Below are 23,919 nucleotides of genomic sequence, written 5' to 3'. Positions count from 1 at the left end.
CCCATCTCCCACCCTCCCAGGGTCTGTGTCACATCACTCCAGGGTGCTGGAACTGTGTCGGCACTGTCAGCGGGTCACTGTCGAGGGCAGGGGGGTGATGATAACCCGCAGAGAGGTGGGCGCTGTTGCTCCTCAATCTGTGCCATGGCCTGACCCCTGCCTGTCTGCTGGGTGCTCGCTCACACCCGTCACCTGCAGGAGGCAATGCATTGTGGAAGAGTGACAGAAGCTTCCTACTGGCTGTGCACAGGGTGTTTATTGTTCAATATATGCCCCCACTCCCCTGCTGGGGCATCCGCCCCCCACCCCCCCCCCGTCAACCCCAACCACCCCTCACCCCCTACCTACCCCATTCCCCCCACCCCCAGAGCCCTCAGTAATCCTCAATGCTTCCCCCCCCCCCCAGCTCTACCACTACGTCTAGGATGCCCCAGGATCGTCCACATCGCGGTAGATGCCTACCTCGTCCCAGGCAGCACTGGTTGCCTTGTGGCTCACCCTCCAGGACCCTTGGGAGAACAGCACATCCCTCCTGGCCTGCACTGTATCCAGGAGCCTCCCTTGGTCAGCATCCCCGAATCTTGGGGCGGGTCTCCTGGGCGCCATTGCTGCGAGCTGGCTGGGGTCGGCTCAGCAAGTACAGCCTAAGTGCTGCTCGACCTTGTTAGCGGGGGGGGCGGTCCCGGCGAATCAGCTGGTGAGCCGGCGTTCGGGGCAATTAAGGCCTCGTTAAGTGGACCAAATAACGTTGAATACTGTTGGCCTCACTGGGCCGAGAGCTGGGAAACACGCGGCAATTCCCGCTCGCTACAGCACATGGAAATCTTTCCAGAGAATCGAGGCCTCAGAAATCTTTCCGGAGAATCACACCCATTGTGCGTGGGTGGGTGGGTGGTCTGGTATGGTGGACTCTCAGCTCACTGAGAGATCGAGGCACCCTTTCGAAATGCAGCCCGATTTCTGAAGAGCTGGTCTTGCCGGCAAGTTCAGCACCCCAGCGATGAAAACATTTCGAAGTGTGGGCGGAACGGGGGAGCAACTCCACAAAGCCCCCCAGAAAAACGACAAGTGTGGTCGAATACATGCATTGACCTCACCCAAAAACCCTGTGAGAAACACCTTGTCAAACTGAACCAAAATGACACTTTGATTTGTTGGGTTGAATTGCGCCCAAGCTTAACATTTTCGTTGGCTGTTGAAACAGCCAGAACAGGAAACGGGTGACTACTTAAGCAGAGTTGAATGTGAATTGCTGAGATGCTAATCTGGGCAACTAAACATCGAATCAATAAGAAACAAAACAAAACTAGTATCAAACAAGTTCATTAAAAGCATTCCAACTTTCGATTTAACTTCAATGTGGTTGACTCTTAAATACCCCTCTGAGAATGGCCTCGCAAGCCACTGAGTTCAAGGGCAATTAGGGATGGGCAATATGTCTCCTGAAGGACGAACAGCTACTGATCCACTTAGCGGAAAGATATCTGAAAATGGGCCACCACAAAAGTGGCAATTGTGTGCTTCATCAAATTATAAACATCCTCAAACTTCATCCTCTCAAACGGTCTTCAAAAGTGTACACGAAGAAAAAGTTAATAACTTCACTGGACAGTGAGCGCCATCATATGGGCGGTACGGTGGCACAGCGGTTAGCACTGCTGCCTCACAGCGCCAGGGACCCTTGTTCGATTCCGGCGTCGGGCGACTGTCTGTGCGGAGTCTGCACTTTCTCCCCGTGTCTGCGTGGGTTTCCTCCGGGTGCTCCGGTTTCCTCCCACAGTCCAAAGGTATGCGTGTTAGGTGGATTGGCCATGATAAATTGCCCCTTGGTGCCCGGAAGGTTAGCTGGGGCTATGGGGATAGGGCGGGGGCCTAGGTAGGGTGCTCTTTCCAAGAGTTGGTGCAAACGTAATGGGCCAAATGCCTTCCTTCTGCACTGTAGGGTTTCTATGACTCTATAAAATATAGAATGCTGATTTTAATGTCATGATTTGGATGCTGGACATCATGCTGAAGACTTTCAGCCATGTCAACAACATTTGTTCGAGTGGCACTCATTTTTTTTGGGGAAAATACAACTCAAAAGCTTGATCTCTTTCGAGGCAGGGAGAGATTTAATTGGGGTGTTCATACCTGGAAAGGATTAGGTCGAGTAAATTGAGATAAAAATATTTCCCAGTAGACAGATGCCCGGTAACCTGGGGAACAGATTTAAGGTGATCAACACAAGAACAAAAGGTGAAATGCGGAACGCTAGGAGGATCTCTAACGCACTGCCTTTAGGGGTGGTGGAAGCAGTACTTCCAAAAGGATGGAAATTTCAGGGGGTGGGGGGGGGGGGGGGGGGGGGAGGGGAATGTAGTGTAGGGGGTCAATCAGGCAGATCTGGGTGGGATGGGTTAAGGCGATTGCACTGTGTACTTTGTTTAGTGTACAGTCCTTTTGTTTTCACGTTCTTTAATTCTACTGTTTACAATGCCAAGAAATACCTCATTAAAATTGTTTATCAAAAAAAAAATGAGTCTTCTCCATGATTCAGTCCAGCTGACCATAAATATCCCAGGCTAGATTCTCAGGTCCCCCAGCCGCGGGGCGAGGCGTGCCGTTCGCTGGCGGGGGGATTATCTGCTCCCTCCGCTTGTCAATGGGATTTCCCATTGAAGACACCCCTCCCTCCCCAGAGGCCAGGACCAGAGAATCCCTCCGCCAGCGAATGGCTGGAGAGTTCTGGCCCACATCTAAACTTAGTCGGGTATTGTACATTCTGTCTTCTGATTGAACCTTTACAGAACGTGTGTAGTACAGGCGGAGGCCATTCTGCCCCATCGTGCCTGCACCGCCTCTCCGAGTGTGCATTTTTCATAGAATCATAGAATTTACAGTGCAGAAGGAGGCCATTTGGCCCATCGAGTCTGCACCGGCCCTTGGAAAGAGCACCCTACTTTGAGCCCACACCTCCACCCTGTCCCTGTAACCCAGTAACCCCATCTGACCTTTTTGGACACTAAGGGCAATTTAGCATGGCCGACCAAGTTAACCTGCACATCTTTGGACTTGTGGGAGGAATCCGGAGGAAACCAATGCAGGAAACTATGCTATCTCTAACTTACAGAACTCTCAAGTATGCAACTTCTCTCTATGCCTGACACTTTTCCAGCTCTCGCCTAAATCTTAACTCTTAATCATCTTCCAATCTAAATCCCCGAATCCCCTAGTCACATGATATTTATATGACTGTTCTGTGGTTCCCTCTAGTGGTAAGAATCATTTTCATTAACTTAGAACATAGAACATAGAACGATACAGCGCAGTACAGGCCCTTCGGCCCTCGATGTTGCACCGACATGGAAAAAAAAACTAAAGGCCATCTAACCTACACTATGCCCTTATCATCCATATGCTTATCCAATAAATTTTTAAATGCCCTCAATGTTGGCGAGTTCACTACTGTTGCAGGTAGGGCATTCCACGGCCTCACCACTCTTTGCGTAAAAAACCCACCTCTGACCTCTGTCCTATATCTATTACCCCTCAATTTAAGGCTATGTCCCCTCGTGCTAGCCACCTCCATCCGCGGGAGAAGGCTCTCGCTGTCCACCCTATCTAACCCTCTGATCATTTTGTATGCCTCTATTAAGTCACCTCTTAACCTTCTTCTCTCTAACGAAAACAACCTCAAGTCCATCAGCCTTTCCTCATAAGATTTTCCCTCCATACCAGGCAACATCCTGGTAAATCTCCTCTGCACCCGTTCCAAAGCTTCCACGTCCTTCCTATAATGAGGCGACCAGAACTGTACGCAATACTCCAACTTGTCAACTCTTTACATCCCAGTGAATATACATATCATTACACAAAGGTCCATTGACTTTGGCAGGATTTGGAGTTCCAAAGATTCACAAACCTCTGAGAAGTAGAAATTCCTCCTCATCTGAGATTATGCCCTCTGGTCCGAGAATTTCGCATGAGGGGAAATATCCTCTCAGCATCGACCCTGTCAGCCCCAATATGTTTCAGTGAAATCACCTCTCATTCTTCTAAATTCCAATGAGTCCCAACCTGTTTAACCTTTGCTCATAGGACAATTCCTCCGTGTCGGGGATGGTCCCAGTGAACCTTCTCTGAACGGCCTCCAATGAAATAATGGGCGGGATTCTCTGATCCCGGGCCGGGCCGGAGAATCGCTGGGCCGAGCATGGTTCACACAACCCTGCCCCGACGCTGGTCTGCCGATTCTCCGGTCACCAGAGAATCGGCACCATTGGCGCCGGCACGGTCGGCGGGCCGCTGATTGTCTGCGCAGGATGGGCTGAGTGGCCGCCGAGGTCGGCTGAGTCCTGCCGGCGCCGTTCGCATGTTGTGTCGGGGTCGACGCGGAGAAGGAGCCTAGCGCGCATGCGCGAATCTGCGCCGGCCGCAGCGCCCATGCGCCCGTTTGACGCTGGTATCGGCAGCTGGAGCTGCATGAGTCTTTCCAGTGCTGCGCTGGCCCCCTGTAGGTACCTCAGGATCGCTGCTCCTGGGGGCCTGTTGACGCCGTCGTAAACCGCGACGGCATTTACGACAGTGTCAACACTTAGCCTCAGGATCAGAGAATCCCGCCCAATATCTTTCCTTAAATAAGGGGACCAAAACTTCTCACAGCGCTCCAGGGGCTGGTTTAGCTCACTCAGCTAAATCACTGGCTTACCAAGCAGGCCAGCAGCACGGTTCGATTCCCGTACCAGCCTCCCCGGACAGGCGCCGGAATGTGGCGACTAGGGGCTTTTCACAGTAACTTCATTGAAGCCTACTCGTGACAATAAGTGATTTTCATATCATTCAGATATGGTCTCTTGAAATTACACAATGTTTAGGCCTCAACTACTTTCTGTGGTCGTGAATTCCACAGATTCACCCCTCTCTGGGTGAAGAAATTTCTCCTCACCTCAGTCCTAAAAGGATTACCCCCATATCGTCAAACTGACCCCTAGTTCTGGACTCCCCCACCATCAGGAACATTCTTTCTGAATCTACCCTGTCTAATCCTGTTAGCATTTAGTAGGTTTCTATGAGATCCCCTCACACTCTTCTAAACTCCAATGAATATAATCCTAACCTCGTCAATCTCTCCTCATACATCAGTCCCGCCATCCCTGGAATCAGTCTGGTAAACCTTCGCTGCACTCCCTCGAGAGCAAGAACATCCTTCCTCAGAAAAGGAGACCAAAACGACACACAATATTCCAGGTGTGGCCTCACCACGGCCCTGTATAATTGCAGCAACACATCCCTGCTCCCGTATTCGAAACCTCTTGCAATGAAGGCCAACATACCATTTGCCTTCTTTACCGCCTGCTGCACCTGCATGCTGACCTTCAGTGACTGACTCACAAATACACCAAGGTCTCGCTGAGTGTCCCCCTCTCTCAATTTACACCCATTCAAATAATAATCTGCCTTCCTATTTTTGCTCCCAAAGCGGATAACCTCACATTTATCCACATTATGCCACATCTGCCATGCATGTGCCCACTCACTCAGCCTGTCCAAATCCTGCTGAAGCATCTCTGCATCCTCCTCACAGCTCACCTTCCCGCCCAACTTTGTATCATCTGCAAATTTGGAGATCACACATTTAGTTCTCTTGTCCAAATCATTAATATATAAAGTGAACAGTTGAGGCTTGAAGGATCTGTACTTTGTTAATATATTAATGTGTAGCCGCACTATATATTAATCTTACAGAATTCGGGCCTGAGCTTCTTGGGTGAAGTCAAGTATCGCTTTATTTATGTCAGTTTCAAAGTCTACTGATCAAGTCAAATATTATGCAAATATAGAATCTAGAGAGTTGTTTGGCCAATGCACATACAGATGGTTGAGTTGAAGTCAAAATACAATTCGGTTTGTGGTAATTTCTTCAGATCAAAATGCACAATACAAAAATGAAACAAAAGGAAATAACTGTTTGCAAAACAAAATAAGAATAGGTTTCAAAGGTTAGGTTAAAGATGAATTCAGAGAGAGCGAGAGAGAGAGAGAGAGAGAGAGCTTAAAGATGATTTCAGAGAGAGCAAAAAATGTTCCCTTCCGGTCTCTTAAGGAAATCATAATCTTTTGAGGCTCTGTCCCCTTTCTGGCTTTGATTGGGCTAAAATAATTATAATTCATCTAATTGACCGAAATGTCTATCAAGTTTTAAGAGATAATGTGGCATGGAAGAATTTCTCTATGTTTCCATAATATGATGTGATCGAACCACCTATTTCCCACCATATTCTCCAGAACTGGGATGTTTGCTCACTAATGACAACAATGGGTCTATTCTGCAATGTGGATAGTCAGTTTGAAAACTGACTTCCTTCTCAGATCTTTTCCCACGCTCTCAACATTCTCTGCTGTTATGGCGAATGTATGATTTTTAATAGTATAATGTTACTAAATCATTTCTTCCCTTAAACTTTTATTACCTATAAGAAAAGTAGGTTTCTATCACGGTCCTAGCACAGATCCCTGCAGTACCCACGAGTCACTGCCTGCCAATTGGAAAAAGACCCATTCATTCCAATGTTTTCCTTCCTGACTGCTAACCAGCTTTCTATCCATCTCAAGGCACTACCCGCAATCCCTACACTTTAACTTTACACAGTAATCTGCCATGTGAGAGCTTGTCGAAGAGCTTATACTCTGTGCTCCAACCCCTTGAAATACGGGCCAACATTCCATTAGCCTTCCTGATTATCTGCTACACCTGTATGCTAGCTTTCTGTGTTTCAAAGAACAATACAGCACAAGAACAGGCCCTTCGGCCCTCCAGGCCTGTACCGGTCATGATACCACCTGTGGCCAAAACTCTCAGCACTTCCTTGTGCCGTATCCCTCTATCCCCATCCTATCCATGTATTTGTCAAGATGCCTTTTGAACACCGTTAATGTATCTGCTTCCACAACCTCCCCTGGCAACGCATTCCAGGCACTCGCCACCCTCTGTGTAAAAAACCTGCCTCGCACATCTCCTCTAAACTTTGCCCCACGGACCTTAAACCTATGCCCCCTGGTGACCGACCCCTCCACCCTGGGGAAGAGTGTCTGTCCATCCACTCTATCCATGCCCCTCATAATCTTGTAGACCTCTATCAGGTTGCCCCTCAACCTCTGTCACTCTAACGAAAAGAGTCCAAGTCTATTCAGCCTCTCCGCATAGCTAACACCCTCCTGACAGGCAAAAACCTCCTCTGCACCCTCTCCAAAGTTTCTACATCCTTCTGGCAGTGTGGCGACCAGAATTCTGCGCAATATTCCAAGTGCGGCCGTACCAAGGTTCTATACAACTGTCACATGACTTGCCAGTTTTTATACTCGCTCTCCTGTCCAATGAAGGCAAGCGCTCCATATGCTTTCTTGACTACCTTGTCCACTTGCGTTGCCACCTTCAAAATCTATGGACTGTTTTGATTGATTGATTGATATTTATTGTCACACGTACCGAAGTACAATGAAAAGTATTTTTCTGCGGCCAAGGGAACGTACACAGTACTTACATAGTAGACAAAAGAATAATCGAAAGAGTACATTGACAAATGGTACATCAACAAATAGTGATTGGTTACAGTGTGAAACAAGGACCAAACAAGAGCAGCATAGGGCATCATGAATAGCGTTCTTACAGGGAACGCCCAAATCTCTCTGACTTACTATATTCCTAAGCGTTTTGCAATTTACTGTATATTTCCCCTCTATGTTAGACCTATAAAATGCATGATCTCACATTTGTCTGGATTAAACTCCATTTGCCATTTCTCTGCCCAGCTCTCCAAACTATCTATCCAATACCTTGCTGTTTCAGCCTTTGCTAAATACTTTGCACAGCACTGAGGGCGGGGTGAGCTCTTGCTGCATGCAGCACGTGGGGAATCGCTGCTGTCAATCAAAGCCCGAACAGGCGGGAGAAGCCGGACCCGCGCCTGCGCGCCGGGGCGACGGCCAGGTGGGCGGGGCTTCTGGGTGTTCTCGCGATAGCGGGAGGCCAGCGCTGACTGCTTTCAATCGGGTCCGCGCCAACCGCCGCCGCTGCCGCCATCATGGTGAGAGGAGCCGGAGAGCGGGCACCGGGCGGGGGGAGCGGGCACCGGGTGGGGGGAGCCGAGAGCGAGCGGGGCCCGGGTCGGAGATAAATAGGATGAACCAGAAAGGAGGTAGACAGGGAGGCCCCAGCTCGGAGGTAGACGGAGGCCCCAGCTCGGAGGGAGACAGGGAGGCCCCAGCTCGGAGGGAGACCCCGAGCTCGGCAGTAGACGAGGAGGCCCCAGCCCGGAGGTAGGCCCCAGCCCGGAGGGAGACCCCCAGCCCGGAGGGAGACCCCCAGCCCGGAGGGAGACCCCCAGCCCGGAGGGAGACCCCCAGCCCGGAGGGAGACCCCAGCCTGGAGGGAGACAAGGAGGCCCCAGCTCGGAGATAATAATCTTTATTATCACAAGTAGGCTTAATGAAATTACTGTGAAAATCCCTCAGTCGCCACATTCCGGCTCCTGTTCGGGTACGCAGAGCGAGAATTCAGAATGTCCAATTCTCCTAACAGCACGTCTTTCGGGACTTGTGGGAGGAAACCGTAGGAAACCCACGCAAACACGGGGGGGGGGGGGGGGCGGAGGGACGTGCACACTCTGCACAGACCGTAACCCTGGTGCTGTGAAGCCACAGTGCTAACCACCATGCTACTGCCCACTGCTACTGTGCTGTCCACGTAGACGGGGAGGCCCCAGCTCGGAGATAGCCAAAACCTGGGGGAGTGTTTGGGCATACTTAGATAGGGGAAGTTGCATGGGGATCCGTGCCTGATTGAGGAGCTGGTATGGGGGTTGGTGCATTATTGGGGAGGTGGCACGAGGGCAGCTGCGAGATTGGGACAGTGGTGTAGAGATCGATGCGAGGTTGGTGTGGGGTAGGGGGGGGAGATAGAGGAGAGGGCGGGGGTTAGGTTTGATGGCAGAGGTGCGGGATTGGGGAGGAGGCATGGGTGCAAGCCCAGGTCGGCTAATTGGGTGGGTGTGGATTGAGGCTCACCTGGGAGCAGTGCTTTGGGTGAGTTGACGATTAAGGGGAGGTGGGGTTCGGGTGAACCTAACCACTGAGGTGGGTGGAGCACCCACAGAGGTGAGGTTATCCCTGTCCACCAGTGTCTGAGTGGGGAGCAGTGTTGGCTCAGCACTGGGTGGGCAGTCTAAGCCTGGGGTGGTGATTGACTTCAAGGTGAATCTGTGGCCTGAATGACCAGTTAATTTCTTTATTTTGGTGGTTGAGTGCTAGCTATAGCTCAGTTGGTGGCACATTGTCCTCTGAATCAAAAGTTGATGCAGTCAAATTCCACTGGAGCACAAAAAGCTGTGCCAGGACGTTCTCCAGTGCTGAGTGCTGCACTGGAGGTGCCATTATTAAATCTGCCCTGCCCCAGGGATGTAGTTGGTGCAGAGACACTGTTTTGAAGAAATGTCGGCGAATTTACCCTCATCGATATGTATCCCTCAATTAATATCACAAAAGCTGATGATCTGATTGTTGTCACATTGCTATTTGTGGAGTTCTCGGTGTAGAAATTGGCAGATGTGTTTTCCTGCATTACAACAGTGATTACACTTCAAATACACTTCTTTCATCCTCAAGTGCTTTGGGACTTTAAGATTTCTTAACATGCTAGATTGGTGGTAATCTTGAGGAAATGATGTTGGTCAGGAAACTGGGTGAAATTCATGTTCACGTTTAAATAACTACGGGGATCTTTTCTGTTCATTTGAGGATGGCAGACAGGCACTTCAATTTAATATCCCATCTGAACGATGGTGCCTCTGATAGTACAGTGCTCCTCCACCATGAGCTTTAGTGCCAGCCTTTATTATGTGCTGCAGAGCGATGTTCATATAATGAATTCCAATCTGTTGTGGGACATGAAATCTTCATTTCCTGACGCCCTACCGACTGGATAGAAGGTTCTCAAAGTTTTGCCCAATCGGCCACGCTTTGCTTGTTTTGAAGTTAAGCTGTTTTGGTGTCAAATGAATGCCCTGACTCATATTTACGAATCTCTTTTTTTCAAATCTTCTGTTTTAGTTATTTTATTCGTTTTTCAAATCCCTGGTTGGGAAAGATGTTGTTGTGGAGTTAAAGAATGATCTCAGGTGAGTGCACCTTGTCTTGTTTGTTGACGACAGCAGATAAAGAGATAGGAGCCCCGGGAGTAGGTCACTCAAACCCTCCGAGCCTGCTCCGCCATTCAATAAGACGATGGCTGACCTGTTTGTGGTTGAATTCCACATTCTTGCATGACGATGGGGTGATATAAGTAATGTTATTAGTGGAAGCTCTCACCTCCTTTCTGCAATGGCCCTATCTCTGTTTGTCTCAATCTGTCACTCTCTCTTACTCTCTGTTTACCTCTGTCTTGCCCCTCTTTCTGTTTCTATGTTTTTCTCTCGGTCTGTCTCTCTTGGTCTGTCTCTCTCTCTCGGTCTGTCTCTCTCTCGGTCTGTCTCTCTCTCGGTCTGCCTCTCTCTCTCGGTCTGTCTCGCTCTCTCTCGGTCTGTCTCTCTCTCTCTCGGTCTGTCTCTCTCTCTCTCGGTCTGTCTCTCTCTCTCGGTCTGTCTCTCTCTCTCGGTCTGTCTCTCTCTCTCGGTCTGTCTCTCTCTCTCGGTCTGTCTCTCTCTCTCGGTCTGTCTCTCTCTCTCGGTCTGTCTCTCTCTCTCGTCTGTCTCTCTCTCTCGGTCTGTCTCTCCCTCTCGGTCTGTCTCTCTCTCTCTCTCTCTCGGTCTGTATCTCTCTCTTGGTCTCTCTCTCTCTCGGTCGGTCTGTCTCTCTCTCGGTCTGTCTCTCTCTCGGTCTGGCTCTCTCTCTCGGTCTGGCTCTCTCTCTCGGTCTGGCTCTCTCTCTCGGTCTGGCTCTCTCTCTCTCGGTCTGGCTCTCTCTCTCGGTCTGGCTCTCTCTCTCGGTCTGGCTCTCGCTCTCGGTCTGGCTCTCTCTCTCGGTCTGGCTCTCTCTCTCGGTCTGGCTCTCTCTCTCGGTCTGGCTCTCTCTCTCGATCTGGCTCTCTCTCTCGGTCTGGCTCTCTCTCTCGGTCTGGCTCTCTCTCGGTCTGTCTCTCTCTCTCGGTCTGTCTCTCTCTCTCGGTCTGTCTCTCTCTCTCTCTCGGTCTGTTTCTCTCTCTCTCTCTCTCTCTCTCTCTCTCTCTCTCTCTCTCTCTCGGTCTGTCTCTCTCTATCTCTCTCCTGCTCATGGACCAGTTGAACCAGGAACATTTCTCGTCACAATGCATGTCTCGGCACTCTACACCAGCATCCCCCATGACGACGGCATTGCTGCAACAGCCTCAGTCCTCAACACTGACAACTGCCAATCTCCAGACGCAATTCTGCAACTCATCCGCTTCATTCTAGATCACAACGTCTTCACCTTTGACAACAAATTCTTCATCCAGACGCATGGAACAGCCATGGGGACCAAATTCGCGCCTCAATATGCCAACATCTTCATGCACATGTTTGAACAAGATTTCCTCACCGCACAGGACCTTCAACCGACGTTATACACCAGATACATCGATGACATTTTTTACCTTTGGACCCACAGCGAAGAATCACTGAAACGACTACACGATGCGATCAATAAATTCCATCCCACCATCAGACTCCGCATGGACTATTCTCCAAATTCTGTTGCATTCTTGGACACACTCATCTCCATCAAGGACGGTCACCTCAGCACTTCGCTTTACCGCAAGCCCACAGACAACCTCACGATGCTCCACTTCTCCAGCTTTCACCCAAAACACATTAAAGAAGCCATCTCCTATGGACAAGCCCTCTGTATACACAGGATCTGCTCAGGCGAGGAGGAGCGTTACAGACACCGACAGATGCTGAAAGATGCTCTCGTACGGATGGGATATGGCGCTCGACTCATCGATCGACAGTTCCAACGCGCCACAGCAAAAAACCGCACCGACCTCCTCAGAAGACAAACACAGGACACCACTGACAGAGTACCCTTCGTCGTCCAGTACTTTCCTGGGGCGGAGAAACTACGACGTCTTCTTCGCAGCCTTCAACACATCATCAATGAAGATGAACATCTTGCCAAGGTCATCCCCACACCCCCACTACTTGCCTTCAAACAACCGCGCAACCTCAAACAAACCATTGTTTGCAGCAAATTACCCAGCCTTCAGAACAGCGACCACAACACCACACAACCCTGCCAGGGCAATCTTTGCAAGATATGCCAGATCATCGACTTGGATACCACCATTACACGTGGTAACACCACCCACCAGGTACGCGGCACATACTCGTGCAACTCGACCAATGTAGTCTACCTCATACGCTGCAGGAAAGGATGCCCCGAAACGTGGTACATTGGCGAGACTATGCAGACACTGCGACAGCGAATGAATGGGCACCGTGTGACAATCACCAGGCAGGAATGTTCCCTTCCAGTCAGGGAACACTTCAGCAGTCAAGGGCATTCAGCCTCTGATTTCCGGGTAAGCGTTCTCCAAGGCAGCCTTCAGGACGCGCGACAACGCAGAATTGCCGAGCAAAAACTTATAGCTAAGTTCCGCACACATGAGTGCGGCCTCAACCGGGATCTTGGATTCATGTCGCATTACATCCACTCCCCACCATCTGACCTGGACTTGCAAAATCCCACCAACTGTTCTGGCTTGAGACAATTCCCACCTCTTTAACCTGTGATTATCCCTCTCTCTGGATCTGTAATGATTTGATTACCTGCAAATTCTCGCATTCCAAGCATTGTCCAGCATCGCTGATTTTGTCTATATAAATGTTTCTGGTTCATACCTCTCCAGTCACCTGAAGAAGGAGCTGCGCTCCGAAAGCTCGTGTTTGAAACAAACCTGTTGGACTTTAAACTGGTGTTGTAAGACTTCTTACTATCTCTCTCTCTCTCGGTCTGTCTCTCTCTCTCTCTCGGTCTGCCTCTCTCTCTCTCTCGGTCTGCCTCTCTCTCTCTCGGTCTGTCTCTCTCTCTCTCGGTCTGTCTCTCTCTCTCTCGGTCTGTCTCTCTCTCTCTCGGTCTGTCTCTCTCTCTCTCGGTCTGTCTCTCTCTCTCTCGGTCTGTCTCTCTCTCTCTCGGTCTGTCTCTCTCTCTCTCGGTCTGTCTCTCTCTCTCTCGGTCTGTCTCTCTCTCTCTCGGTCTGTCTCTCTCTCTCTCGGTCTGTCTCTCTCTCTCTCGGTCTGTCTCTCTCTCTCTCGGTCTGTCTCTCTCTCTCTCGGTCTGTCTCTCTCTCTCTCGGTCTGTCTCTCTCTCTCTCTCGGTCTGTCTCTCTCTCTCTCTCTCGGTCTGTCTCTCTCTCTCTCTCTCTCGGTCTGTCTCTCTCTCTCTCTCTCGGTCTGTCTCTCTCTCTCTCTCTCTCTCGGTCTGTGTGTCTGTCTCTCTCTCTCTCTCGGTCTGTGTGTCTCTCTCTCTCTCGTCTGTGTGTCTCTCTCTCTCTCGGTCTGTGTGTGTCTCTCTCTCTCGGTCTGTCTGTCTCTCTCTCGGTCTGTGTGTGTCTCTCTCTCTCTCTCTGTCTCTCTCTCTCTCTCGGTCTGTCCGTCTCTCTCTCTCTCTCTCTCTCTCTGTCCGTCTCTCTCTCTCTCCTCTCGTCGGTCCTGTCCGTCTCTCTCTCTCTCGGTCTGTCCGTCTCTCTCTCTCTCGGTCTGTCCGTCTCTCTCTCTCTCGGTCTGTCCGTCTCTCTCTCTCTCGGTCTGTCCGTCTCTCTCTCTCTCGTCTGTCCGTCTCTCTCTCTCTCGGTCTGTCCGTCTCTCTCTCTCGGTCTGTCCGTCTCTCTCTCTCTCGGTCTGTCCGTCTCTCTCTCTCTCGGTCTGTCCGTCTCTCTCTCTCTCGGTCTGTCCGTCTCTCTCTCTCTCGGTCTGTCCGTCTCTCTCTCTCTCGGTCTGTCCGTCTCTCTCTCTCTCGGTCTGTCCGTCTCTCTCTCTCTCGGTCTGTCCGTCTCTCTCTCTCTCGGTCTGTCCGTCTCTCTCTCTCTCGGTCTGTCCGTCTCTCTCTCTCTCGGTCTGTCCGTCTCTCTCTCTCTCGGTCTGTCCGTCTCTCTCTCTCTCGGTCTGTCCGTCTCTCTCTCTCTCGGTCTGTCCGTCTCTCTCTCTCTCTGTCTTGTCCGTCTCTCTCTCTCTCTCTGTCCGTCTCTCTCTCTCTCGGTCTGTCCGTCTCTCTCTCTCTCGGTCTGTCCGTCTCTCTCTCTCTCGGTCTGTCCGTCTCTCTCTCTCTCGGTCTGTCCGTCTCTCTCTCTCTCGGTCTGTCCGTCTCTCTCTCTCTCGGTCTGTCCGTCTCTCTCTCTCTCGGTCTGTCCGTCTCTCTCTCTCTCGGTCTGTCCGTCTCTCTCTCTCTCGGTCTGTCCGTCTCTCTCTCTCTCGGTCTGTCCGTCTCTCTCTCTCTCGGTCTGTCCGTCTCTCTCTCTCTCGGTCTGTCCGTCTCTCTCTCTCTCGGTCTGTCCGTCTCTCTCTCTCTCGGTCTGTCCGTCTCTCTCTCTCTCGGTCTGTCCGTCTCTCTCTCTCTCGGTCTGTCCGTCTCTCTCTCTCTCGGTCTGTCCGTCTCTCTCTCTCTCGGTCTGTCCGTCTCTCTCTCTCTCGGTCTGTCCGTCTCTCTCTCTCTCGGTCTGTCCGTCTCTCTCTGTCGCTCTTTCTCTCGCTCTTTCTCTCTCTCTCTCTTTCTCTCTCTCTCCAGAACATAGCTCTGCAAACAATGCCTTAAATTGAAAGGTGATGTTGCAGTAGGAATGCTGGTCTGAGCAGCTCTTAAGGCATCACCGTCAACTTCTGTGGCTGTTTTACTCTTCAATACTTCTGAAGACTGCGTATTCACAAGGGGTTTTGAGCACATTGCAGGGCAAGGAGTACAGGAAAACTCCAAAAGACTTTTCAGTGTGACCTTTTCCAACTCCTTACTGACCATTGTGGAAACTGTCTACATGCGGACTGTGAATCTAATTCCAGGGAGTGTTGGAAAGCCGGTCTGGTTATAAAGCAGGAAATGAAAAGAGAGTATAGGACCGACTGCATCTTTCCCCCACCAGGTGATTATATAGATTTTGCAATACAATATTACCTCCTGGGGTGAGAAACATAGAAAATAGGAGCAGGAGGAGGCCATTCAGCCCTATGAGCCTGCTGTGCCATTCAATATGTTTGGACCGATTTTTCATCTCAATGCCATACTCACACTTTCTGCCCATACCCCTTGATGCTTCTATTGTCTAGAAATATATTACCTTCCGGAATATATTCAGTGACTTCTGTGGTCGCGAATTTCACATCCTCTGAGTGAAGTTTCTCTGCATCTCAGTCCTAAATGGCCTGTCTGGTATCCTGAGACTGTGACCCCTTGTTCTAACCCCCCCCCCCCCCCCCCCAGCCAGACGGGACACTACCCCTGCCTCCAGTCTGTCCGCACTGTCAGAAGTTTATACGTTTCAATGAGATCCCCTCTCATTCTTCTAAACTCCAGTCGATCCAATCCTTCATCACGACAATCCTGCCACCTCAGAAATCAGTCTGGTGGACTATTGCACTGCCTCTATTGGCGAGTATTCAAATAGCAAGAACTGAACTTCCTGCACTAAAGGTTGAGCTTGTTAAAGGAAAATGAACATTGTCGAGCTATTAGTTTTCCACCTGTGTGCTTTCTGAATGTCAACCTTTCATAACATTGAAGAACTGGAATACTCCAAAATGCTTTATTGCCACCGGTTTGTGGCTTGCAGCCCTGTCGCCTCCGAGTCAGAAGGTTGTGGATGCAGAGACTGGAGAAAAAAATCTTGGCTGAAACTCCCGTGAGACATGCTGCAGCTGGAGGCTTCATCTTTTTAAGCGGTGAAGTTAAACTGAGGTCCTGTCATAAAAACATAAGAATTAGGAGCAGGAGTCGGCCATCTGGCCCCTCGAGCCTGCTCCGCCATTCAATTAGATCATGGCTGATCTTTTGTGGACTCAGCTCCACTTTCCAGCCCGAACACCATAACCCTTAATCCCTTTATTCTTCAGAAAACTATCTATCTTTATCTTAAAAACATTTAATGAAGGAGCCTCAACTGCTTCATTGGGCAAGGAATTCCATAGATTCACAACCCTTTGGGTGAAGAAGTTCCTCCTAAACTCAGTCCTAAATCTACTTCCCCTTATTTTGAGGCTATGCCCCCTAGTTCTGCTTTCACCCGCCAGTGGAAACAACCTGCCCGCATCTATCCTATCTATTCCCTTCATAATTTTATATGTTTCTATAAGATCCCCCCCTCATCCTTCTAAATTCCAACGAGTACAGTCCCAGTCTACTCAACCTCTCCTCGTAATCCAACCCCTTCAGCTCTGGGATTAACCTAGTGAATCTCCTCTGCACACCCTCCAGTGCCAGTATGTCCTTTCTCAAGTAAGGAGACCAAAACTGAACACAATACTCCGGGTGTGGCCTCACTAACACCTTATACAATTGCAGCATAACCTGTCTGCCTACTTGGGCGATGGTGAAAGACCGCATGGCAATATTTTAAACCCCTCAAACACCAGCCAAAAACAAAACGGATTATCTGGTCGTTACCGCATTGCGCTGTGTGGACGTTTGCTGTGTGCTGGTTGACTGCCTTACTTGCTACATTGAACTGGTAATTATCCTTCAAAAATACTTGATTGGCTGTATCAGGATGTTCGAGGGTCATGCAAGACGTGAATATAAATGCAAGTCTTTTAAATCCATTCTTAACTTTCCTCAAATCAACTAACACCGTTTTGATAACAATGAGGTTACTGAGGCTCTAGCTATTCTCCAGATGCTGAAAATGCAATTGGGCCCAGACTTCGTAAAAGGCTAATATAGAAGCAAAATACTGCAGATATTGAAAATCTGAAATAAAAAGCAGAAACTACTGAACACTCAGCAGATCTGGCAGCATCTTTGGAAAGAGAAAAATGGTTAAGGTCGGATTATCTCCAGCAGGGGAGATTCTTGCCACCTCGCTGAATGGTACCATTATGAACACAACGTTCGAGGGTCATCATTGACCAATAACTGGACCAGTATGTATCTAAATACTGTGGCAACAAGATCAAGTCATAAGCTGGGTATCATATGATGAAGAACTCACTGCCTCAGCTCCGACATCGAAGAAGCTCAACACCATCCAGGACAAAGCAGCCCCACTTGATTGGCGTCCCTTCCACAAACATTCCCTCCACCTCCGATGGACAGTGTCAGCCGTGTGCACCATCGACAAGATTCACTGCAGGAACTCACCGAGGTTCCTCAGGCAGCACCTTCCAAATCCACTGTGGGGTCCAAATCCTGGAGCTCCCTCCCTAACAGCACGGTGGGTGTACCTACACCTCAGGGACTGCAGCGGCTTCAAGACGGCAGCTCAGCACCACCTTGTCAAGGGGCAATTAGGGATGGACAATAAATGTTGGTCTAGGTAGTGAGGATCGCATTGCATGAGTAAAAAAGGAAGTTTGATGTCCTTTCTTTCTGATGAATTGTCACTGGACCTGCAACCTTAATTCTGTTTCCTCTCTCCACAAAACCTGTTTGGCCTGTGTATTTCCAACATTTTCTGGTAAAAGGATCTTTTATTTTTGTTGTGACTGGCTCCATGTGCTTCTTATCGAGGTTTGTGAACGGTCTACTTTGATTTCACTTGTGGGCGAAACGAAATTAGAGCCATAATAATAATTTGCTTATTGTCACAAGTCGGCTTCAATGAAGTTACTGTGAAAAGCCCCTAGTCGCCACATTCCAGCTCCTGTTCAGGGAGGCCGGTATGGGAATTGAACCCGCGCTGTTGCCTTATTCTGCATTACAAGCCAGCTGTAGCCCAGTGTGCTAAACCAGCCCCCTTGAATGTCAGGTCGTCATTAATAAATCCAGTCGGGAATTGGGCAGAATCCTCAACACTCAGAACGCGATTGAAAGGTGGAACTTGCTGCCACGAGTAGTGGAGGGGAATGACAAGGATCCATTTCAGGCCAAGCTGCTTAAAGACTGGAATGAAAGGGTATGTCGATGGGCTCGGATGAAGCAGAGTGGGAGAAGGCTTGTGCAGGACACAAACCAGTCGGGCTGAATGGCCTGTTTGTGTTTCGAATACTGTGTAAGAGTTGGAGGGTGTGGGTGAAAAGGTACACGTGCTGTTTGTTGCAAACTTGACTTAGTTTCTAATGTGAATATATGCACTTTAATTTTTTTTTCTTTTTAGTATCTGTGGAACCCTACACTCCGTTGATCAGGTGAGGGTTGAATATTTCGGTAGTGATTGGCACTGACTTGTAGACTTGATAAACCCCAAAGTTATGTACAGCAGCCTTCAAGGTATAAGTCAGGGCAAGTGTTGAGCTTTTTATTCATTCACGGTACATGGAGGGTCACTGGCTGCATTTATTGCCCATGCCTAATTGCCCTTAAACTGAGAGGCTTGCCAGGCGATTTTGCTGGGATGGTTAAGAGCCAGCCACATTGCTGTGGTACTGGAGTCACATATAGGCCAGAGTGGGTAAGGACGGCACATTTCCTCCTCCCTAAAGGGCATGATTGAACCAGAAGTTGTTGTTTTTTTGACAACAATGGTTTCAAGGTCGTCATTAATTCCAGATTTTTATTGAATTCTGATTTCACCATCAGCCACGGTGGGATTTGAACCGTGGTTCCCAGAGCTTTACCCTGGGCCTCCTGGATTACTAATTGAGTGACAATACCCACTACACATTGTTGCATCAACCCAAGCAGGATTGGACTTGCCTTCCTTTAAGGAAACATTTGATCTTCTATCTCGCCCAGTTACCGATCACCGTCTCAGAATTGTACCTTCGTTGAATCTGCTCGGGAGGGCAGCACTGTGCAGGTTGATGGTGTGTATTCGGCCGGGACGAGAGGGTTGTCCTGTGATGAGAGGCTGAGTAAATTGGGCCTGTATACTCCGTTGTATAGAATAAGAGGTGCTCTCATTAAGGCATGTAAGTTTCAAAGGGCCTTCACAGGGTAATTATAGGTCATTTTCCACTTGGCTGGGGAATCTAAAACACTGGGGCCCTGTCTCTGGTTAAGAGGAGAGGGGGCAGGGGGACAATGAATTAAGACTGGGAAGAGAAATATTTTTTCTCTGAGTTCCACTTCTGTGGGATTCTCTACCCCAGTGGGTTGCAGATGCTCCATCAGCGAATATATTTAAGGCTGGGATAGACAGATGTTTGGTGTCTCCGGGTGTTTGGGGAGTTGAAGCTGAAGATCAGCCTGAATCATATTGGACCACGCGTTCCAACCTCCCCAGTGTCGGATCTGGGGGATCCCCCAGAGATATGCTGGGGAATTCCCCCTCGAATCTCCCCAGCAAACCTGTGCTGGGAGCCATGCAAAAATCCCATTTAAATCGCAAACTTCGGATGATTCCGCCTGCGTTCCACAAATACTTACCCAGAAAACATAAATTAAGACTAACCCAGCAGCTAATACTGTGAAAAGGTGGGCACGTTCTCTGTCAATCCAATGGAGCTGAACTTCGACGCTGGCACTCTAGGGCAGCTGCTCTGCCTGGATCCTGCTCGGCTTGAGTCGGGAAGTTAGGAAAGACCGGTATGGAAAACAATTCCATGCCGGTAAGCGGGCACAGAGTGGCAATCCCTCACTGATGGCCAGTCCGAGGAAGTTACAGCCCAGATTAATGGCGGAGCAGGCTCAACGTGCCATATGGTCAACTATTTCTTCTGTTGCTCTGACTTTAATGGGAGCTGTCAAAGCGCTCATTCAACCGAACCTCCAAGAGGATTGAGCACGGACTGGTTGGGTTGTACGGCCTATTTCTGTGCCCTAATACATCCATGTTTCTGAATGTTCTGGAGGCCATGGCTTGCGGGGTGGTCTCATTGTCTCTTTATCTTTTCAGTACCTGAACATCAAGCTGACAGATATCAGTGTGACTGATCCAGAGAAATACCCACACATGGTGAGTGCTGGGAATGTTTTCATTGAGCTTTTTGGAGGAATTGTGTTGTGACAAATGTTTGTTCCGACGCTCAGACGCAAGCCAATGACCAGAGCAGTGGGGAGAATCTGAGGGTCTCTCTTTCTCCTGATGCCTCGCTTCAAGAGGCTTTGTTAGTTCGCTGCTTGCCGTAGTTGGCTGGGCTTTCCCATTTGGGAAGACAATGCTAAATAATGCAAAATTAATGCTGCATTCTTCAAATAGTGAACTATAGACAACAGTGGGGAGAACTTTCAGGCTGATTTTCACAGGTCTGCCATTTTGTGGGAGCAGTTTCAAATAAGCAGACAATTTGGGTTCTTTCTTATATTTAGATATATGATATATAGTCGCAAGGAAATCCAGTAAAGAATTAGAAGAAAATGCTTTACCCAGAGAATGGTTCAAGTCTGCCACACGCTACCACAGTGAGCAGATGAACCAATGAGAAAAGATACATTCAAGAGTAAACATGTGTACAAGTTAAATGTCGACATACACCAGTGGGCAAAATGACCGATTTCTGTGCTACACATTCGATGTGATTCAAATTATATAAAATGTGTAGGCTGGTTTGTACATTTTTATAACCTAGCGAAGTTCCACGCATCATCTTGATACATTTTTATTAATCTTTCATGGGAGTGACTCCCACATCCCGTAAATGAATTGAGAGCCCCCCCCAAAAGCATATGTAGCACATCCCTGATTTATAGAATCCCTACAGTGCAGAAGGAGGCCATTCGATCCATCGAGTCTGCGCTCTGCTTCAGCTCAGTCCCCCACCCTATCCCCGTAACTCCAATTCTCCACATCTTTGTACACTAAAGGGGCATTTTAGCATGGCCACTCCACCTAACCCGCACATCTTTGGACTGTGGAAGGAAACCGGAGCACCCAGAGGAAACCCACGCAGACGCAGGGAGAACATGCAAACTCTACACAGATAGTCACCCGAGGTTGGAATTAAACCCCGGGTCCCTGGTGCTGTGAGACAACAGTGCTAACCACTATTCCACCGTGCTTGCCCTTGAGAAGGTGGTGATGAGCTACCTTGGAACCACCGCAGTTTCATCTGATAATGTGCTGTTAGGAAGGGGTTTCCAGGATTTTGATCCAACTAAAGTGAAGGAATGGTGATGTAGTTACAAGACAAAGTCTTGGAGGACAACATAGAGGTGGTGGTGTTCCATGTATTTACTGGCCCTGTGCTTCTAGATGATAGGGTTGGAAAGTGCTGCCAAAGGAGCTTTGATGAACTCCCGCTGAACAATTTGTTGTAGATCCAAACCAGGAGCAAGCTATTTTGGGTTTGTTAATGTATAATGAAGCAGTGTTAGTGGACAATCTCAGAGTAAAAGATCCCTTAGGAAGCTAGCTAAGTGGCGCAGGGCCCAGGGGTGTTCTGCTCCCTGCTGGCTGAGTTGCTATTTCTGTTAAATGATTGTGGGTGGAAGGTGGATCAGGGTCTTGCAAATGCCACAAGAGGAGTCAGCACGGCAGGCGGTGTGTTACTGTGAAAAGGTTCCTGTTTCTTTTTGATCATCCTTTTGGTTGTACGACGCTTGCTTTGCAGCGCGGCCACTAACGCTGGATATTTCCCCCTCCCTCAGCTTTCCGTGAAGAATTGCTTTATCCGTGGCTCGGTAGTGCGTTACGTACAGCTTCCAGCCGATGAGGTGGACACACAGTTGCTACAGGATGCAGCGAGGAAAGAAGCAGTGCAGCAGAAGCAGTGAGATTAAACCGCCGTGCGGACACTAACGGAAAATGGAGGGGACGAAAGACACGAGTTCAGGAATTTGCTTAGAGTCGCGGCTGCCAAACGCCTAAACAAAAGTCTGCATTTCCACCAAATTGGTTTTTAAAGGTCATTGCAGATAAATTGATTGTGATTTTCTTTTGATTTATTTTTCTAAACCCCACTCGGGAGACGGCCCCGTCTCTGAAGCGGCGACACTTGGGAGTCTACCTTGTCTCAACCACTGTACACGGTGACGAGAAACTGACTCCAGAGTGTCTCTTTCCCCCCCTCTCCCTCTCCCCAGCCCCATGGCGCACTGACACCGCTGAATTCGGATACCAGTGGTGTTGAGCACTCCCGTTTCAGCAGGATGGTGCCCAATTCTTGCGTGTCTTCTACAACGAACCGCCCTGACCTCTGTGACCGATGTAAATTTTTTTGTATTTTTTTTCTAAATTTCTTAAACTCGTTTGGAATTTATTTTCCTCAGTCTTGTTGAAAAGATGTATTCTTGACCCTTTTTAGAGTTGTGTTAAGTTACAGGAACGACGTGCTTTCCAAAATCATGCTCAGCGGCTGAGTCGGATGATTCCCAGTGTGGCTAAATATTCTCCATTTATCTAAAACGTAGGTGTGAGCAAGTTATTTGTGCTGAGACTTATTTGTGGCCACTGGAGTTCTCAGGATGGAGAAAGGGGACAGTCATGCTGGACAAACTTGACCAATGAACAGAATTGGAAAGGAACCTCGTGTTGGTTGGTTGCATTTGGTCCGGGTTCAACTCCTGAGGCAAATATCTGATGTGATGTGACTTCATATTCTGTTGACGTGCTGGAAAGTGCGCCTTGAACTTTCTTTTCTTGTTTATCGTTTGCTCTTAACACTGAATTGGAGACAAGTCAAACACGAGGCTGACTGGAGCTATGCAGCTTGGGTTTTCTTTTTTTACAAAGGAGTTTTCCTAAACCAATATTTTTGTTACAGAAAAAGCTGACCCAGCTTTGAATCTCTGCTGGGCATCCGATGTGTTCTGAAGTATTGTGATGTAGCATCATGGTAGAATAAAAAAAAAGTTCAGACCGTAATGGACCAGATTTCTTTTTTTGTGGTGTTCATTGAAAGGAGAATTCTAGCCCCATTAGGATTGTTACAAACCCCTCGTGGGGAAACCGGAAACGAAACTTAATCAAATTCATTTAAATGACCCTCTAATGAAGAAGTTACTAACGATATTCCACTTTTTGCAATTTTTACTTTAACACGAATCGGATCCATGAATATGAATCGGTGCACATGATTTTACAGGCAAACATGCTTCGACTGGGGCGGCATGTGGCGCAGTAGTTAGCACTGGGACTGCGGCGCTGAGGACCTAAGTTTGAATCCCGGCCCTGGGTCACTGTCCGTGTGGAATTTGCACGTTCTCCCCATGTCTGCGTGGGTTTCACCCCCACAACCCAAAGATGTGCAGGTTAGGTGGATTGGTCATATCTTTTATTAAAACCGTAAAAAATATAGCCAAGGCCAAATGGTACAAACACTCATTTTGTGTTGGAGAAACAGGATATCGTCCCCTCCGTACCAATGTACGGGGAGGGGGTGTGGATACTGTGATTATTAAACCAGTTCACAACACATTTTTACCAAAAACAAATGGTACAAGCACTAAACTGCGCTGGAGAGACCAGATACCCTCGCTTCTGTACCAACAGAAGGGAAAGGAAGGGGGTGGTGGGGAGAGAGGGGAAAGGAGGGTGGTGGGGAGGGAGGGAATCGGGGTGTTGGTGGTGGGAGGGGGGGGAGCAATAGGACACTGCCTGAACAATCTACAGGGGCAGAAAAACAAAAGAACCTTCAATTAAGATGTGCCAGATTCTGGGAGTTCCCCAGAGGGGGTGAGGGGTGACACAGTATCAGGCACGAGTGAGACCTGCACCCCGCTACAGAGCGTCTTGTGCACCCTGCGCTCCCGACACTGGGCGGCTGACAGCCTTCGGCTAGTCGCCCTCCGGGCCCGAATCCTCCACCACACTGAGTGCGGCGGGCGACATGGGCCCACCAACCAACTCGGGGGCTGCCTTGATCCACCACCGGGATCATCGACAGGTGAGATCTCCTCAGGCTCCTCCTGGGGTCCCGGGCCAGAGGGAGGCGGTGGTGCAGATCCCTGCTCCGCCCCTGCCACCTGGTC

General features: G+C 49.2%; 1 protein-coding gene across 2 annotated transcripts; it reads left to right on the top strand.

The window, feature by feature from the left end:
- The first annotated feature begins 7,962 nt into the window (after nt 1-7,962).
- smx5 lies at nt 7,963-22,813 on the top strand. 2 transcript variants are annotated; one of them, XM_038816152.1, is made up of 5 exons: nt 7,963-8,066; nt 10,087-10,154; nt 18,227-18,257; nt 19,907-19,966; nt 21,598-22,813. In XM_038816152.1, the coding sequence occupies exons 1-5, from the start codon at nt 8,064-8,066 to the stop codon at nt 21,721-21,723; spliced, it is 288 nt and encodes a 95-aa protein (XP_038672080.1). In that variant the 5' UTR covers nt 7,963-8,063; the 3' UTR covers nt 21,724-22,813. The 2 variants fall into 2 exon arrangements, with proteins under 2 accessions (XP_038672080.1, XP_038672079.1); XM_038816151.1 differs by lacking the exon at nt 7,963-8,066 and adding an exon at nt 8,980-9,063.
- Nucleotides 22,814-23,919: the final 1,106 nt, after the last annotated feature.

This window comes from Scyliorhinus canicula, chromosome 13 (genome assembly GCF_902713615.1).
Source record: "Scyliorhinus canicula chromosome 13, sScyCan1.1, whole genome shotgun sequence".
In the NCBI taxonomy this organism is placed as follows: domain Eukaryota; kingdom Metazoa; phylum Chordata; class Chondrichthyes; order Carcharhiniformes; family Scyliorhinidae; genus Scyliorhinus; species Scyliorhinus canicula.
This window is presented reverse-complemented; position numbering and strand designations above follow the sequence as displayed.